At 40.8% G+C, this 17,215-nt stretch overlaps 1 protein-coding gene across 3 annotated transcripts; it reads left to right on the top strand.

Annotated features, from left to right (window-relative positions):
* Positions 1–1,159: 1,159 nt before the first annotated feature.
* morf4l1 (mortality factor 4 like 1) lies at positions 1,160–13,822 on the top strand. 3 transcript variants are annotated; one of them, XM_035396490.1, is made up of 12 exons: positions 1,160–1,317; positions 2,924–2,970; positions 3,912–3,979; positions 5,507–5,593; positions 6,665–6,745; positions 8,126–8,151; positions 8,973–9,061; positions 9,957–10,058; positions 10,299–10,387; positions 10,534–10,706; positions 11,423–11,507; positions 12,361–13,822. In XM_035396490.1, the coding sequence occupies exons 1-12, from the start codon at positions 1,278–1,280 to the stop codon at positions 12,443–12,445; spliced, it is 972 nt and encodes a 323-aa protein (XP_035252381.1). In that variant the 5' UTR covers positions 1,160–1,277; the 3' UTR covers positions 12,446–13,822. The 3 variants fall into 3 exon arrangements, with proteins under 3 accessions (XP_035252381.1, XP_035252380.1, XP_035252379.1); XM_035396489.1 differs by having other exon boundaries at positions 8,955–9,061; XM_035396488.1 differs by having other exon boundaries at positions 8,952–9,061.
* The last annotated feature ends 3,393 nt before the right edge of the window (positions 13,823–17,215 follow it).

Here is a 17,215-nt window from a genome sequence, read left to right as displayed (position 1 = left end):
GACATTAAATGGTAAATGGACTGCATTTATATAGCGCTTTTATCCAAAGCGCTTTACAATTGATGCCTCTCATTCGCCAGAGCAGTTAGGGGTTAGGTGTCTTGCTCAAGGACACTTCGACACACCCAGGGCGGGGTTTGAACCGGCAACCCTCCGACTGCCAGACAATCGGTCTTACCTCTTGAGCTATGTCTCCCCCCTTAGACATGGAGTATCAGGATAATGCATGCACTTAATCATGGTTGTTGAATAAAGATGATTTCTCATGCATCTGAATGGAAAAAACACAAATCAGGGATTATTGCATTGCTCACACGTTCAAGACATAAGACTAAACAGCATCATATATTTTGCAGTTTTTCAAGTAAAATATATTTTTCATCATAAATGTTAAAAAATATATTTTAGTTCACTATTTGCTGTTAAAAAAAGATGATGGCTCATCCATCTGAATGAAAAAAGCACTAATTTAGGATTTTCCCTTTTTGTGGCATAAAACTATACGTATCCATACACGTGTTGCTGTTTTTCCAGCAAATGAAAATGATATTCACACTGTTTTTCATAACCCTGAACCCTAATTTTAACCATATACCATTTTTAGCCCTAGTAATCATCTCTAAAATGTGATGTTTGAGATGGATGAAAAACAATGAAAATACTTACAGTTCAATAAATGTAAGACAATTAAATGTGTTTGAAGTCACTTGCTGCCCAAACTGAAAAAACATACATGAGCTATATCCTGAAAGTGAAAGAATCTGATCACCCAAAGTCAGACCCAAGACTAACTACCTGAATCTTTTCTCATGCTCCCAAACATACAACACATTCTCTTCAGTTGGTAAAATGAAACAACACAGGGCCAAGTTAAATTAAATGATTTAGGATTAGTTAGCATTGATTTGAAATAAAGCGTATTTGTGTGAACTAACGTAGCCAATATTGTTTGTTGTAATTTGGCCTCATTTTGACATGAATACATTAAACGACTGGCCTAGATTTCGCAAGTGTTAATTTATGACTTAAATTTTTTTTTTTTTGGATTCTTTAGATTCTTTAAACAAAGCTTCAAAGGATCATCAGACACAGAAACGCACAGGGCGCTCACGCACATAGGATCACGTGACCAAGTTTGGCTCAATGACGTAATTGGTGCGGTGGCATTGCGTCGCGCTTCAGTGACGCAGAGTGGCGCCTTCACTGTGTCTGGATGAAATCGGAGCTGGCGATGCCTGAATTTGATTTTTCAGATATTTTAATAGTTTAATCTGTGAATGGCGCCAAAACAGGACCCTAAGCCTAAATTTCAAGAAGGTAAGAAACGAATATGTAATTTACCGTTAAAGTAAGACTGCGTTCCTTTGCAGCAAATCCTGTTTTGAGGAGGAGGTAGGGCAGGCGCTTGTTCAATGGCGCGCTCGGCACCCTTAAAAAACGATATAGCTTGCTGGTTAGTTAACTAATTTGACTAGCCATCTAATCTGTAGTATCATTGGAAAAAGTTCACCCAGATTTGTAAAATACGCCTAAATTTGTCAATGTTATTATACGCTTTTTACATTTATCATTGATTCAAAGCTAGCTAATATTGCACGTTAGCTAAGCTAACGTTAGCTGTTTTTGTTTTCCCGAGGACAGAATTAAGTAGGCCCGAATAGCTTTACCAAGCTACTCTCTGTCGTCATGCAAAAATAATGATAAAAGACACTATTTGGAGATTTATCCAGCACGACCTAGCATATAGTCTTAAACGACAGCTAGCCTTCTAAGATAGCTGAAAGGGATTCCCTTTGTTAGCTACGTTAAGTTACCTAGCCAACGTCAACGACATTTTAAGTCAGTAAGCCATTCAGTTGGATAGGGTTCCTTTCCATTTTCAGGGAAGTTCCTCGATTGAAATCCACGTTCTAATTAGCCATACGTGTGCCGGATGCCTCTTGCTTAACACTGACGTTCTTAGCTAACCCATACCGTTAATGTAATCATCAACGTGTGGTACTGGACATAGCTATGTTAGCAGTAAAACTGTCGAATAGTTGCCGAGTCCTGTTTATACACTGGGACGTTTATGTTATCTATGTCTATTTGATTTTGTTTTGTAATACTGCTTAAAACAGCAGATTCGTGGTTTTCTTTATGTCTTTAAGGTTTTGCTCGTTTTTATGTGTATTAAAATTATTAAATAAATAGTTAACGAAATGTTCATTGCTCAACTAGCAACTAAACGTAGCGTCCCAACGTTGCATGATGGAATATAGGGTAACGTGGTCGAATTCCTAAGTATTTCCAAAAGACCTCCGTTGCAAATCATTGAAAGGAGATTTTCTGTAATGTTTTGTTGAAGAGTACGGAACAGAAGGGCCCTACAGTAATACTAGAAAAGATATCCTTTTATGATCAAAAGTTTACGCCAGTCAACTTTCAACATTGTGAAGAAACACCTGCCTGTTGTATATACAGGCAGCAGCACTTTGCCTGCCTTGGTAAGTCTTTCTGGTAATTTCATAACGTACACAATCTCTCACTGGATGATTTAACTGGAATAAAGTAGCACTTCAAAGCAGATGATGCACAAACATTGATAGATTTAAGCTTCACCTGGATCACCCGTTCCCATTTAATGCTGGGAAAAGGGTTTTGTCAAGCCTAAGGGTATTTTTGTGGAATCCGTGGCATTTTTACATTGCTGTTAGCTAAATATTACCATAAAAACCTATCCAAGATAGTGTACAGTCTATTAACTTCCATCTGAACTGGACCAATTCACAAAATTAAGCTTTTTATTACCCAAAGCCTTGTCATTTTGTAGCAGGGTTTATACACAGTAAAAGTGCCTGTAAACATTACTTCAAGTCATGTAGTTAGGTTGCAGATAGTTTGTAGTTTTAATAGTACTAAGTTTGGTTGTCTTGTTTTTCAGGTGAACGAGTTCTGTGTTTTCATGGGCCATTGCTCTACGAAGCTAAGGTATGCACACCCATCTTCATTTGTTCATTTGTGGCATCTTACATTTCTGTCTGTAATGCAAGATAAACTGATTGTATTTATCAAAAATACAAATTCGTTCTTACTACCTGTGCCTGTTCAGAGTATATTCAGCTGTAGATTTACTCCCGTCACACCTGTTCGTTTTAAGGAAAGTTGATATTTGCTTTTCTATGGTAGTTTGTACTCTAGGTGGGAATGGCTGAATACTGTTTTAGAGACAATGGAAGGGAACCTTTTGAATTAAAATCTTAATGGGGGTGAGATTTAACTTTTTCACTTAAAGAAAAACACTTGAAAGTTTTTACCAGGGTTCCCACAGTCCTTGAAAACGGAGAGAAATAGCACCATGCTTCCCGCTATCCCAGGCTTGCAGTCAGTATTAGTGTTTTGATGGCACTGACTAATTGAGCTGTGCTATTGTTTGTATGTTGATTCCACAAACAAAAGTTAAGGGGAACTAGAAAGTGTTTGCCTTTGACACAAATATTTTTTTAAACGATGTCCCTCAGAATGCATGTCCTCTTTACAAACAAAGTGACCCTCACTTTGACTTGAAAAACAAATAGGAAATCATAATTTATCCTTAAAATGATAAGGTCATGGAAAATATTAAAATTATTTTAATGGGAACCTTGTTTATTTCCTGTAACTGATAAGGTGGAACATGCTATAGCTTCGGACTGTAGTGAGAAGTGGGTAAAGGGTGGAATGATAGTGGTTTGGGTCCTGGGTTTGGCAGTTTAATTCCCAGCTGGGGCACTGCAATTGTAACCTTAAGTAGGCTGCTTAATCTGAATTAATTCAGTAAAACATTCTGCTGTATGAATTGATTGCATGTTGCTCTAGGTATGAGTGTATATCATTTTTTACATTTATTTCTGGAATGTTTCTGATTTTATTTTCTGCTATTTTTTTTACAGTGTGTAAAAGTTAATATCAAGGACAAGCAAGTGAAATACTTCATTCATTACAGCGGATGGAATAAGAAGTGAGTTTCCAGTCGTGTTTTTTTTCCACAAACGATTGTGTGTTTAAAAAAAAAAAAAAAAAGGATTCTCAGACTCCTCTTTAATCGTAATATTCTTCAAGTTTCCCCGTTTTAAGCATTTGTACATACTTGTGAAAATTGAATGAAAATCAACTTGTAAAAATGAGTTTCCATAAATTTGTCCTGAACTGTAGAGATCTGGAATGTTTGGACTATACATAGACACTCAGAGTCCCATTAGAATTTATATACATCTTCTCTGCAAATGTTTGAGCATTCATTTTGAGAATGAATTACATTAAGTGAATGCAATGAAATCTCAAAGAGATGCATTTAAGCTGTGTCTTGCTTATTGGGGTGTTCGTGCTTGAACTGCTCAGACTTAATGCCAATGTGTAGCAATGATTTCTCCTCAATCAAGGGTTAGCATTACAATTGCATTGTTGATGCAGAAAGCAAGCCGGTTGCTTTTTGCATTACAAATATCGTAACATAATGACAAGAACAGGCCATTCAGCCCAACATTGCTCGCCATTTTCCTCACTCAGTTAGTGCTCTGTTTACGTACAGACTAGATAGTATCTCTAACACGAGCTTAGTATGAAACCCCAGGGTTTCTGCGTGTACTACGTGACCTGGCAGGCTATTCCACACATTGACAACTCTGTGTGCTAATATCCATTTATGGCCCCTCGTCTTACTAACAGGACTAAACCTGAAGAATCTCTTGTAGTTCACTTTGTTGATCCCCTTTATGAATTTAAAAGCCTCAATCAAATCACCCCTGGGTCTCCATTTACTAAACATCAAGAGATTAAGCATCTTAAGTCTTTCCTCATAGTTTTATCTTTCATACCAGGAATCAGTTTGGTTGTTCTTGTTTGAACCTTTTCCAGAGCCTCTATCTTTCTTGTAGTAGTGTCCCCAGAACAGCACACAGTACTCCAAATCAGTGGTATATCAGTGCTGAAGTGTTTAGGGAAGGAGCTGTTTACTGGTGACCCGCTGGGAAACATGAATTCCGACGCTACATTTTGCATAATTCGTTTTGTCAATGATTTCCTCTGCTGCCACATTTAAATGTCAGTAATCTGGTGTTGTTCTCGAGAGTTACGACCATTGTGTCGTCAACTGTGATATGAAATTATCACAAATATTCTCAGCACTATTAAAATAACTAAGTTGCTTTGGCACAAATGCGTGTTCCAAGTCAAACTTGTTTTGTTCCATCAAGAAATCCCAATGTCTGCCCATGACTCTGTCTTGCACGTTTCTAGTTGGTTAAGCTATCACCCAGGTTTCAGAGGGAAATTTTATTTATTTACTCTGCAAAGAAAACTGAAAATGTTCACCTTCACTGCTGCTTGCAGTAGGTTGCATTCGATTCATGTTTGCTTTTTGTTGGTGAGATGACAACCTTTAACTTAAACCTTAAATTTTGTCCAATTACGTACTTGTGGGAACGTTCTTAACGTTTTCCCAGTGAAAATTGAAAATTGTTTTTCATTTTTCCCTTTTTGTTTTCAGCTGGGATGAATGGGTTCCTGAAAGCCGAGTGCTCAAGTATGTGGACACCAACCTTGCGAAACAAAAAGAGCTTCAAAAGGCCAATCAGTGAGTCCCGTCTCCCTGGAGAGTGATATAGTGGAGAAGTGCAGTGGCTCATTGAGGAAGTCATACATTTTTTGGGTTTTTTTTTTTCAACCGATAGTTGGTCTGAAGACTTGGACATTACCAAAATCTCAGAGTCATTGGGCATTTCAGTTATGAAAATGTAAAGCATTTACTCACAAAAATATTAACTATTTATTTTGTAATGAATGGCCTTTGAAAATATTTTACGAAGGCCCCCACAAGCTACTGCAGGGAGAGGCTTGGTTTAACTGTGAGCAGTTTAGACTTGTTTGATGTAACTGCACACAACAAGCAAATGCATTAAAGGTAACAGTATGTACCTTTAATGCATTAAAGGTATGTATGTATGTAGCAGCTGCAAATTTGTTTTAAGTGTGCATATTAAGTAAGTAAGTTTAATTTTTATCTCCAGAGTGGCTCAGCCTGAACATTGCCTTAGTCCTGTAGCCTAATATATTGCTAGATGTTAGGGCTGGATGATGTGTAGTAATGGTAATTATCGATTGCCATAATGGTCATTGCCACCACTTTAATTAATTATACCTAATGCGGTAGTAAGCATCCAAGCTTCAGAGGCCAAATACTTCCAGGAAGAACATCACCACCATTATCTATTGGGTGTAGACCAGACAGCCAATCGGCAGCAAGGTCGTACAGCTTCCACGTGATCATGCGGTGTGTTTTTATCAATCACACGGAAGCTGCAAGGCCTTGCTCCTTATTGGCTGTCTTATCAGTAACCAATAGATAAGTAGTGATGTTTTTTCTTTGGAAGCTTTTCATGCCATTTAATTGCCAATCCGAGTGTTCTTGGATGTTAACAGATTGTGGTGCTTTTCTAGTGAGAGTTATCCTAAGAAGGCTTAGAATTTGTCCTCATGTAGCCTGTGTACCTTTTTTCCATTAAGAAATCCTTTTTGATTCACCCCCAGTACACCTGTACTAAAGTGCAGTGTTAACCAACCTAACGAGCTGTTCTGTTTTAAAAGTGTTACTCTGCTGTGGCTGCCCTCTTCACCCCTCCCCTCTCTCTCTCCCTCTCTCCTGTAGGGATCATTATGTTGAGGGAAAGATGAGGGGCATAGCACCAAGCAAGAAGATAGCTGCTGTGCAGCAGAAAAATGTTGATCTGTAAGTGGCGATGCTTTTCTCTGATGCTTCTTCGTGTGAAATTGACTGTGTTTTTATTGCATATAAATCAATCTACTTCTTAAGGGGTAAGCACCACATAACGGCAGCCCCCACAGATATTAGGTCGATTCATTTTAGACTAGAGGTTTTTCATTAAATTGAGCTGTAATTGTTAGTACGGCTTCAAATTTGACTAATTGATTGCTCCTGACAGAAACACCCAAAGTCAAGCTGGATAATGACTTCTGTGGTGCGTGACGTAATACATGGAAATCAAACGCCTCTGCTATTATAACTTATGGTTGAAAAGAAGACAGAAATGGACTGCATTTGGCTGAAAAGATGACAGCTTCTGATGCTGCAATACAGCCGTTTAGGTTTGCGCCAGAGGTGATCAGAATTTCAGGATTCTTCCCAAATTCAACAACCAGAGCACTTTTTGGGAAATTCGCTTTTTGGCTATCTTGCCCAGATTCAAACGAGAAAACTGATACCAATTGTGTGTGTCCCTGTGCGTCCAATGCAAGGGTATTGGACAGTACGGGCTGCATGCTAACAGCTTTATCAGTGGCTGCAGTGATGATGAATGGCACTCTAGCTTAGCGCCTACCTTACGATCTACTCTCATCCTCCTCTAGCTAGCAAATTAGTCTAGCATCATACTGTATGTCGATTTAACTCATTTTCCATTAGCATTGTTGCGACAACTTTCTTACACGCATCTTGTGTAGTGTAATTCTTTAATGGAAAAATGACTAGCTATAGCTGATTTGGTCGTATCTCACTTCCTCATTCTATCATCACAAAATATGACGTAGGTGATCATTTCGAATATTGTTGAAAAAGGCAGGCGTGGCAAAACGTGTAAGCGATTTGATCTTTTAGGGCTTATTTCTTGCCTTTATTTCCATAAAAGTTTCACGTTGTGTGTCATAAAGTAGGACTAACCATTTCCATTAGGCTGGTGTTTTTCATTTTTTGTAATATCTGGTGCTTACCCTTTAAGAGCGAAATTGCACATAGAAGCAGGTGATCGTCATTTGAAAGGTACAGTGTTATTTATAAAGCTCCCGTGACCTGCGGTACGATCTGTGGAACCCCTTAAAATGCTTTCCCTTCCCGGGATGACAAAACGCAGGTTTTTTGCCGTTCATATAAAATGCACTGCAATCTCATTTTACTGCACAACGTTTTCCCCCAGATGATAAAATAACCATAAGATTAAAGTGTGTCTGAGATTTGTCATGTCCTTCATGGCTCTGAGTGCCAGGCCATGGCGCTGAATGTAAATGATTACCATACGATACACATTGAGTTTCTGTGCTGTCTGCTGATGATTTGTGACAGTGAAGATCATAAGAATCTCAATTTTCCCTGTAGGAAAACCAAGAAGAACAAGCAGAAAAGTAAGTTTTGTTTTATTTCTTTTTAAATGTGTTGTTAATTTCATAAATGTTAGATTCTTGCCATCCTCAGTTCACACTTTGTCTGACTTGGAATAGATGTGTAATTAAAAAAGAAAATCATTTTTACATTGTTGTTTGCATTAATTATATCACAGCTCAGTAGGCTAATGCTAAAATACTGCTCTTGACATCATGCTGTGGGTGGATTGCTCAAGCAGAATAAGTGTGGTTTCATATGATTACCTGTTTTAACTGTACTTTCCACGCTCATTTTATAAGTGGTGTCAGGTAAGGCCATACAAATATGATCAGGAGTGTAACTGATACCCTGTTTGTGGTGGTAATGCACTGTCTGCTCTCCTGTGATTTCATGAGCACCAGCCTTTTCAGAATGCATCACACATTCTGTGCTTGTGTAACCTCCTTAACAGAAAATGCCATGGTTTTGTCATAATGACTGTTGTTGAAGTAAACACGTCTTTCATGAACAGCATAGTCCGCCACAGTCAGGTAAATCTTCATGTCTTTTAGCAGCTAGGCCTTATGTGATATCACTTGGCCATACTTGTCATGTGATGTCACTGCTATACTTATGCCATGTGATGTCACTGCTATACTTATGACATGTGATGTCACTTTGCCATACTTATGCCATGTGATGTCACGTTGCCATACTTATGCCATGTGATGTCACTTTGCTTTGTCATACTGATGCCATGTGATGTCACTTTGCTTTGTCATACTGATGCCATGTGATGTCACGTTGCCATACTTATGTCGTGTGGTGTCCCTGTGCTTTGATGGCGATGCTGTGCGCGCAGCTCCAGGGGCCGGCGAGGGGACCAGTGCAGGGGAGATGCCGCAGCCCCCGCGTAAGAAGAGGGCGCGTGTCGACCCAACCGTGGAAAGCGTACGCTTTATCTTTATTTCCTTCTTTAAGATTCGTTTTGTACAAATGCCATAGAATTGGTTGATAACAAGAAAAATAAATATCAATGCACACTTAATTAATATGTCATGTCCACAGAGGAGATTATTTTAAAAACCATATCTGTGAGTTTCGGCTTACTTAACCTTCGTGCAATGTTTTAGAAATAATCTCCTCTGTGGACATGCCGTTATAAAAAGGCATTTTAAGCATTTATACTAAAGAAGAGTGCCTTGATGTTTCTTTTTTCTTCTTATTAACCAATTGAACGGACCAGGTTTGTGAAAACACTAATGAGTTAGGCTGTGGTGCCTGCTCCTGATCCAAGTATGCTTTCATTTTGGTGTTAAATGTGCAGCATAGATACTCCATTCGTTCAGCTAATGTTTTTAATTTGTGATCCTGCTAATAATGTTTTGGTTGTGCTTGACACATGCTGCTAATGTCAGGCTATGTTCCTGCTTCAAAGTGTCGGCACCTGTTATTTGTGTAGACTTTGTCTTTGAAGTTATAATTGGTTCTGACGCGCTAATTTTCAATAGATGCACCTTTCATAAAAAAAAAAAAACTCGCAAACTTGCGTCCCTGGCCTATTCTATTTTATTTTTATCCAGAGCTCACCTGATAGAGCTGCTCTTTTAGATTAGATTCATATTTGCTCATATCATTACTCAGTTTAGAGTTAAGTCAGTAACTTAACCCCCTGCATCTCTTGGACGTGTATTTCATTGGGTAGGAACCCGCAGTGAGGTTTCTGAACCCTGTGATTGGACAAAGCTGATGGCCCCGCCAGTGTTGGGGTTCACAGCGCTTTGTCCCGTCCCTGGCTTGTGCCACGTGTAACGGATGTGTCCTCGCTTGACCCGTCTGCCCACAGGAGGAAACTTTCATTAACCGAGTGGAGGTGAAGGTGAAGATCCCGGAGGAGCTGAAGCCCTGGCTGGTGGACGACTGGGACCTGATCACCAGGCAGAAACAGGTGAGGGAGGGCCGCCGCTCTTCTGCGCCCCCGCCCACGCGCTGCGGCCTGTTCACACTCGTGTAGAAGCCATTCCGTTTTTCTGTGGATGGAAAACCTTTCCGTCTGTTAAGCTTCTTCCGCAAGGAAATAGCAGTTGTACTGCTGCTGGGTTTTCCCTGGTGTTTCGTGTTTCCCTCTGTGAAGCGCTTTTTGCTTTCGTCTCGCGGTCCCAACTGTGCACGTCTGTGATTATTTCAGCTCTTTCACCTGCCTGCCAAGAAGAATGTTGATACTGTTCTAGAGGACTATGCAAACTATAAGAAGTCGAGAGGCAACTCTGACAACAAGTAAGTTTGAAACCCCTTTTTCTTAAATATGAAGACTGGATCTGAATCCATATTTGAATGTGTTTAAAAATGGCTGCCGCTGATGGTGGATGCAGACCGGGCTGTGCGTGTTGCTAAGACACCCCCCGCGCTCGTGTTCCGCGCAGGGAGTATGCTGTGAACGAGGTGGTCGCGGGGATCCGGGAGTACTTCAACGTGATGCTGGGCACCCAGCTGCTCTACAAGTTTGAGCGGCCGCAGTACGCCGAGATTCTGGCTAACCACCCCGACGCCCCCATGTCCCAGATCTACGGGGCTCCCCATCTGCTCAGGCTTTTCGGTGAGTGGGCACAGGTGGTGATGCCACACCTGCCGTACAGAGGACAGAGAATGAAGAGCTGCCTGCATTTGTCAGCAAGTTAAAAAAAAACAAAATAGCCAGTAAATTAGTCTTGCATGCCTGTCTATATGTGTTGGCAACGAGAGCTGTCAGAAGCAGCTCTGAGACCTGCTGCCCTATGAACCCTGACAGGATTTCTTATCCCGTGACTAGAGGTCAGACTCCAGTGAGAAGGTTCGCTCTCCACTGTAGTCTGTGACCACACACCAAACGGCCCAGGTCTCTCGCACACTCCCTGCGAATGTGGTGTATACGTCTCGAAGCAAATGCGCATTCCACAACAGATGTTTTCTCTTGAGGCTATAAACAAATATTTCCTGGAATTAGCCTTTTGCCAATACTGGTTTCGGTGGATTCTTTGTGATTGACAGATCTTTTTCTGCTGTGTAAACTCTGGATTTGTTTGCCAAGTGAATTCCTGCCACCTACTGAGGAGAACAGAATGCAATATCTGATTTGCTTTCTGAAATGCTTGCTATGCTTCTGCCAGTTGTATGCCCTGCCATACATGTTTGTATAAAGGATAAAATGGGCTATAATTTGAATTGTTGCGTCCTCAGCTGCTATAGAGATTGACCCTCTTTAACCTTGTAGTCAGACTCTTACTGGTCCGATCAGTGATGGTATTTTTGCGTGTGTGTGTGTGTGCGTAACAGTGCGGATCGGAGCCATGCTGGCCTACACCCCCTTGGACGAGAAGAGCCTTGCTCTGCTGCTCAACTACCTGCAGGACTTCCTGAAGTAAGATTCATCCTTCATATCGCATCATGTCAAGCTGTCCATTATCGTAAAGCATTTTGACCGTGACGTACAGCCACCTGGTTTGCGGTTGTCATGGTTCAGAGTCTTGTCAGGCCTGGTTGCACACCACTCAATTATAGATTCTGCCCAAGAGAGATCATTCTCGAGCTCTCAGCATAACATGTAAATCAAAGAAAAAGAGTGCAACACTATTTTAAAATGATATTATATTGCGGAAATAAATATGCACTATATGACTAAAAGTATCTGGACAACCCTCGGTCTGGGGCTATTTTTGATCGTTTGTGCTAGGTCCCTTAGTGCCAACGAAGGCAAATCTTAATGCAGTGACATTTTAGACGATTCTGTGCTTCCAAATTTGTGGCAGTTTGGGGAAGGCCCTTTCCTGTTTCAGCATGACAATGCCCCAGGGCATACAGTGAGGTCCATATGGACATGGTTTTGTCGAGGTTGGTGTGGAAGAACTCGACTAGCCTGCACAGGGCCCTGACCTCAACCCCATTGAACACCTTTTGGATCAGTTGGAAAGCCACCTGCGAGCCAGGCCTAATCGCCCAATCAGTGCCTGACCTCACCAATGCTCTTCTGGCTGAATGGAAGCAAATCCCTGCAGCAGTGCTCCAACATCTAGTATAAAGCCTTTCCCACAAGAGTGAAGATTGTTATAGTTGCAAAGGGTGGACCAACTTCATATTAATGCCCATAATTTTAGATGAGGTGTTGGATATCAGATGTCCACATACTTTTGGCCATGTAGTGTGGCAGCAACGTGTTGGGTTGTTGGACCTTCTTCAGCCTGAATGTGCGTGTAACGTCTGTGTGCTCTGTCTAGGTACCTGGTGAAGAACTCCTCCACTCTGTTTAGTGCCAGTGATTATGAGGTGGCTCCCCCTGAATACCACCGGAAGGCAGTCTGAGCAGTAAAGTGCTCTCAGTGGATATTTGTCTTTTGAAGAAGGAACAGCAGTTTTTTCTGAATCGCAGGTAAAGCTTTTATCCTTTAATAGGAAAGAAAAAGACTTGATTTCTGTTTTCCCCAACCCCCCCCCCCCCCAAACTCGGACACTTACAGATGTCGGAAGAAACCCACCTCCACAACCAGCCCCACCACCACCTCCACAACCAGCCCCACCACCACCACCACCACCACCACCCCACAGCGGGCGAAAAGGCTTCAGACACATGTACATAGATTTGTTGGGATAGATGTCAAGTCATAACTTGTTATTTTCCTACTGAAGCAGGGAGATAAGATTGGCACGCATCTGCCAGTATTAGAGGAAGTGCTTGTACATCCAACTCCTAAGGTTACCAGTCTTTTCCTTGGAGATTTTATTTCTCTACCTACTGCTATTTGGATAGCAGTTAAGAACTTTGTCTACACAGGTATTCCGAAACGTGTTTTTCAGGTTCCAAACCATAACTCTTGACAAGAAGCGGTCAAGTGTGTTTGTGTATTTGTGTTGTGGCAACAACAGATGGAAGGTTTTTTTAAAAATATTTTTTTTTATAACTTTTAGTGACTTCCAGTATCCTCACTGGTAGAGTCATGTTCATGTTTGTCTCTTATTTTGTTGTACACTGGCTCTGACCTAGCGCACTTAATTTTCCTCTGGCAAAAGGGCAGCCGAAGGGATAATGTTAAATAAGCAGGCAGAAATGTCAGTGACCGTTCAAGTGACCCTTTAAGCATGTTGATATGATTTTTTATTCATTTCGGTTATAAACCTTAACCTGTCTTAAGTGGGCTCTTCTGCTGAGGTCTAGGTGTGTCTACTTAATTTAAAAATTTTCCCAATTTATTTTAAGTCAATATCAGTTTTTCCCTTCTCGCATATAAATGTGGTTCCTCTGTATTATAATAATGTGGGGCAAAATGGCAGGAGTTCATCCTGAGCTAGCAAATTGGTTTCTGTTATCTGGTTTTGTGTTCTTTTTCTATTCCTGGCAACTTAAGGTCAGCTTAAGCTTTAAGGCTTTTCCTTAATTGTTTTCAGGTTAGAATAATTTGAATCCAAGAAATGCATCAGAAACTACCGTATGCAGAATCAAAACATTGTGACTTGAAAGTAAATAGCATTTTCTGCCATTGCATTGTGAATGTGGTTATCATTTGGAAGTGTTTGGGAGCGCAGCAGGTTTCTGAAGTCTTTTTATTAATTGTGATGTGCATCCAGTTTCCCTTGAAGGCCAGATTTTTTCCATCATCAGAAAAAGGTGGAATTGTCCCATTTTTTTCATCAAGGTTTTTTTCTCTGTTCAGGATCACTGTAAATAAAACTCTTTTAAATATCTTCCTGTGGAGTACCTTCCTTTGTCTTAAGACATTTCATCACTTTGCTGCATGCTGTTGAATTTGCTATTGGATTTGTGAAGAACTCTGGTTTTCCGTTTGTGTGCCTCGTTTCCGCTTTGGTGGTACAGGCCGTTGAAGTACTTGTGTACTGTTCATACCTGAATTTCAAGCACAGCTAAGTGACTAAGTAGAGGAAAAATAGGCATACTCCAAAATGGCTACAAATTATGTACTGTCCTCTAAAAGCTGAATGTTTTAAAAATCCTGGCTGATATTTTCAGGTGTTTTTTTTTTTTTTTTGGTGCTTTCTCCTGCAGTGCTTGGTTAAGACCTGAATCCTGGCTGTTAACTTGAACAGAGCTGCAGGATCCCGTCTGTCCTCAGCACGATCTGTTCCCTGCTCTAGCACATTGTGTCGAGCTCTGGTCTGAGCCCGCCTGCTGCTGTGTGAGCTCAAAGGCCCTTTTCACACTGTGCTTTTTGGGTCTGCGGCAGGCAGAGCTGTGAATAACCCACATTTTGAGGTTGGAACCTACTGTGTGTTACACTTTGCCTACCTACTCAATGGCTGGCTTAGCCACACTCAATGGCAAAGTCAGTCATTTCACAGTTTTTAAAGCCCTTCTGATCTGTGTCATTTGGTGTTTTTTTGTGATGACCAGGGATAATTGAGATTAGCAGGCTTGGACACTAGTTCAGTGTTGGTTGTTGGCCAAACCTCAGGAAAACCAATGCTGATAAATTATAGCAGCTTCTGCCTTCCTGCAGGTTCATACTGCACCTCCAGCTTTTTAGATCTTTTCTCAGTAACCAGGACGACCACTTGAACTGTGTGCTATAGACACAGGTGTGGAATACGTTATGGACCGAGCCGTAGATATTTTAAAGAATGTGTATATATTTTGTGCGGTGTTAAACAGAATTCCTGACCCGCGCCAGAAGGTGGATGAAGCGATGCCTGTGTGGTCTGTGGTGCTGTAAAGGTGTAGCAGCCTTCACAGGTGAGATTCCCTGAGGTTCTGAGGAAAGGTAGAGCAGGTTCACCTAAGGACCTTTTTGAAGAGCTGGTGGATGGAGGGCTGGACTTCTTTCACAGAGCCTGGTGCATCAAAAGGCATTGACAGGTTTCCTCTAATTACTGTGCTGCTATTGCAGCTTTGATGCAGGACACCACATGGACTCCCAATTAGTGCTGGAGTGGAGGAAATGTAGGGGGGAGGGAGAGAAGAATGTTTGGTTGGAAGCATGTATAAGGGACTGAGATCATGATCAATACTCTCTGGGGTTCTCCGTGTGTATGACCAGTATCCCACCGGCTGGTTGTAGGGTGGCTAAAACGCTTGTTTGTGATGTTTGCTGAATAATTGTCTCCAGTTTCTCTTCAGGGCTGGTCGGAAATATAAAAATGATTATATATTTTGCTTGTTGTATTGGTGCACAGTAGTCTTTCAACTCTGTCTCTTGGCACTGTGTTACATGTTCATAGAAATTATGTGTATTCCAAGTCAAGGAACATGGTGCGCTTTCTAAAAATGTTATCCTTAAAAAGTAATTGAGGTATTACTGAATATGATTACTGAATATGTATTACTAATACTTAATAATGAGAAAATTGACATTTCTCCATCTATTTAACTTTGTGATGTAACTTGGAACTAAATTTGTAAGGTGCAGTTTATTATTTTTGTATCAAGTTAAGCGTATTACTACTGCTTTTTTGAAAATACATATTTTTAGATACATTCATTTTACCCAAAAATGAATCATTGTTAAATGTATATTTTGGAAGGACTGCAAAACTGGAAATCTAAAATCCTGACTTTATTTTTGTATCACTGCGATGATGGGGGAAGGACCATTTGACCATTAAATTGGAAAGGGGGGGGGGGGGGGGGGGGGGGATCTCGAAGCTGCTCAATTTCCACTACAAAATCGAATGAAAAGGTATAGTGTTGATAGAATCACTGGGTCCAAACATATAGCTAAGACAAGCATGGGCGTGAATACAAAATGAAACCCAAATTCCTGTTTATAGCTGTTAGTTTCTTTTAGTCCATCTTAAACTCCAAAATCCTAATACCACTTACATTTGTAGCCCCACATCAAAGCTAGATTCATTTCTCCGGGCATACACAGCTATTTCTGGCGTAATGTGGCTTTAAGAAGGTAATTTGTCTTCCAATAGATGCAAAAATGTCAAATTAAAAACAATTGGTGTTTCATTAAGAGCAGTTAGCAGCACATTACAATAGAAAGCCGGTTATCATGGTTGGGGGGGAAAAAAGCCAGCATCATACTCAGTGGATCCCCTGGACCAGGGTGGAGAAACACTGGGATACTAAACATGGTTGGGTGTGCAAAAATCTTGAATCAATAGTGCATTTTACATACATGCAATACGAACCACCATGCAGCAGCAAAAATAACCAAACGCAGTCTGAAAAAAAAAAAAAAAAGCATCTGCACTAGCAGTGCTGAGAGTGGAGAATTCCTCCGAATAAAAATATTAATTTGCATACAAGAGTACTGGATGTAACCAAGGGAACGAACTGTGTGTTCTGTGTTATAGGAGAACAAGCAGGAGGAGCTTTGGAACAAGAGCCACTGACTGAGTGTTGAATCCCTTTATGGAGTTTATTGTGTGTGTAGGGATGGGTAATTGGCCTAGAATGGGATCTTTATTAAACTTAAAACTTAAAATCTGAAATGTGGACCCCAGGAAGACTAGCTTGTTTTTTTCTGTGTTGGCTAATGGGGACCCTTAAACTTGAATAGCCACATAGATACTGAAGCTTATGCTGCAGTTTACATGAATGAATAAACCTGATTTCTAGAATGGGAAAATGCAGCTGCTATTCAATCAGTATACTGTACAGCTGTGATACAAATATAGGTGAGGGTTTGCTGGCCAGGGTTCAAAGTTTGAGAAGGAGCTGCCTCTTCCTTTTGTATGTGTGCTGAATTCCTCTGTCAGGCTGCTTGTGGACAGGGAAACAATTTGCGAGAATCCATGGTAACGCTGTTTTCATGGCAACCAGGAAAGAAAAAATGTTTACCTGTTCCAGTGGGGGACAGAGGTCAGGGTTGTCTTGAAAGACCGTGTATTCCAGAAAGTCTGAGATGGTGAAGCCATGTTAATGGTGTCGTTTTCTTTCCACCTATGATTGGGGCCATACAGCCCCACCCACTCAGTAAATTTATAAGAAATGTACCAACATTTGTCAATTAAAATAAAAAAATAAATAAAAAAACATTTTCTCCATCATTCACCCCAATTTGGAATCAGTTTTTGGTGCCTCTCGAGCTATGGCTGTTCCACCTGCATCCGTATGCCAGAAGCAGCTCAGCTGTAGTGCTTTCAGTCCTCTGTGAGCTGCTGTTTTCTCTCCCT

Source organism: Anguilla anguilla, chromosome 16, assembly GCF_013347855.1.
Source record: "Anguilla anguilla isolate fAngAng1 chromosome 16, fAngAng1.pri, whole genome shotgun sequence".
NCBI lineage: Eukaryota > Metazoa > Chordata > Actinopteri > Anguilliformes > Anguillidae > Anguilla > Anguilla anguilla.
Note: the sequence above shows the minus strand (reverse complement) of the source record. Positions and strands in the feature narration are given on the sequence as shown.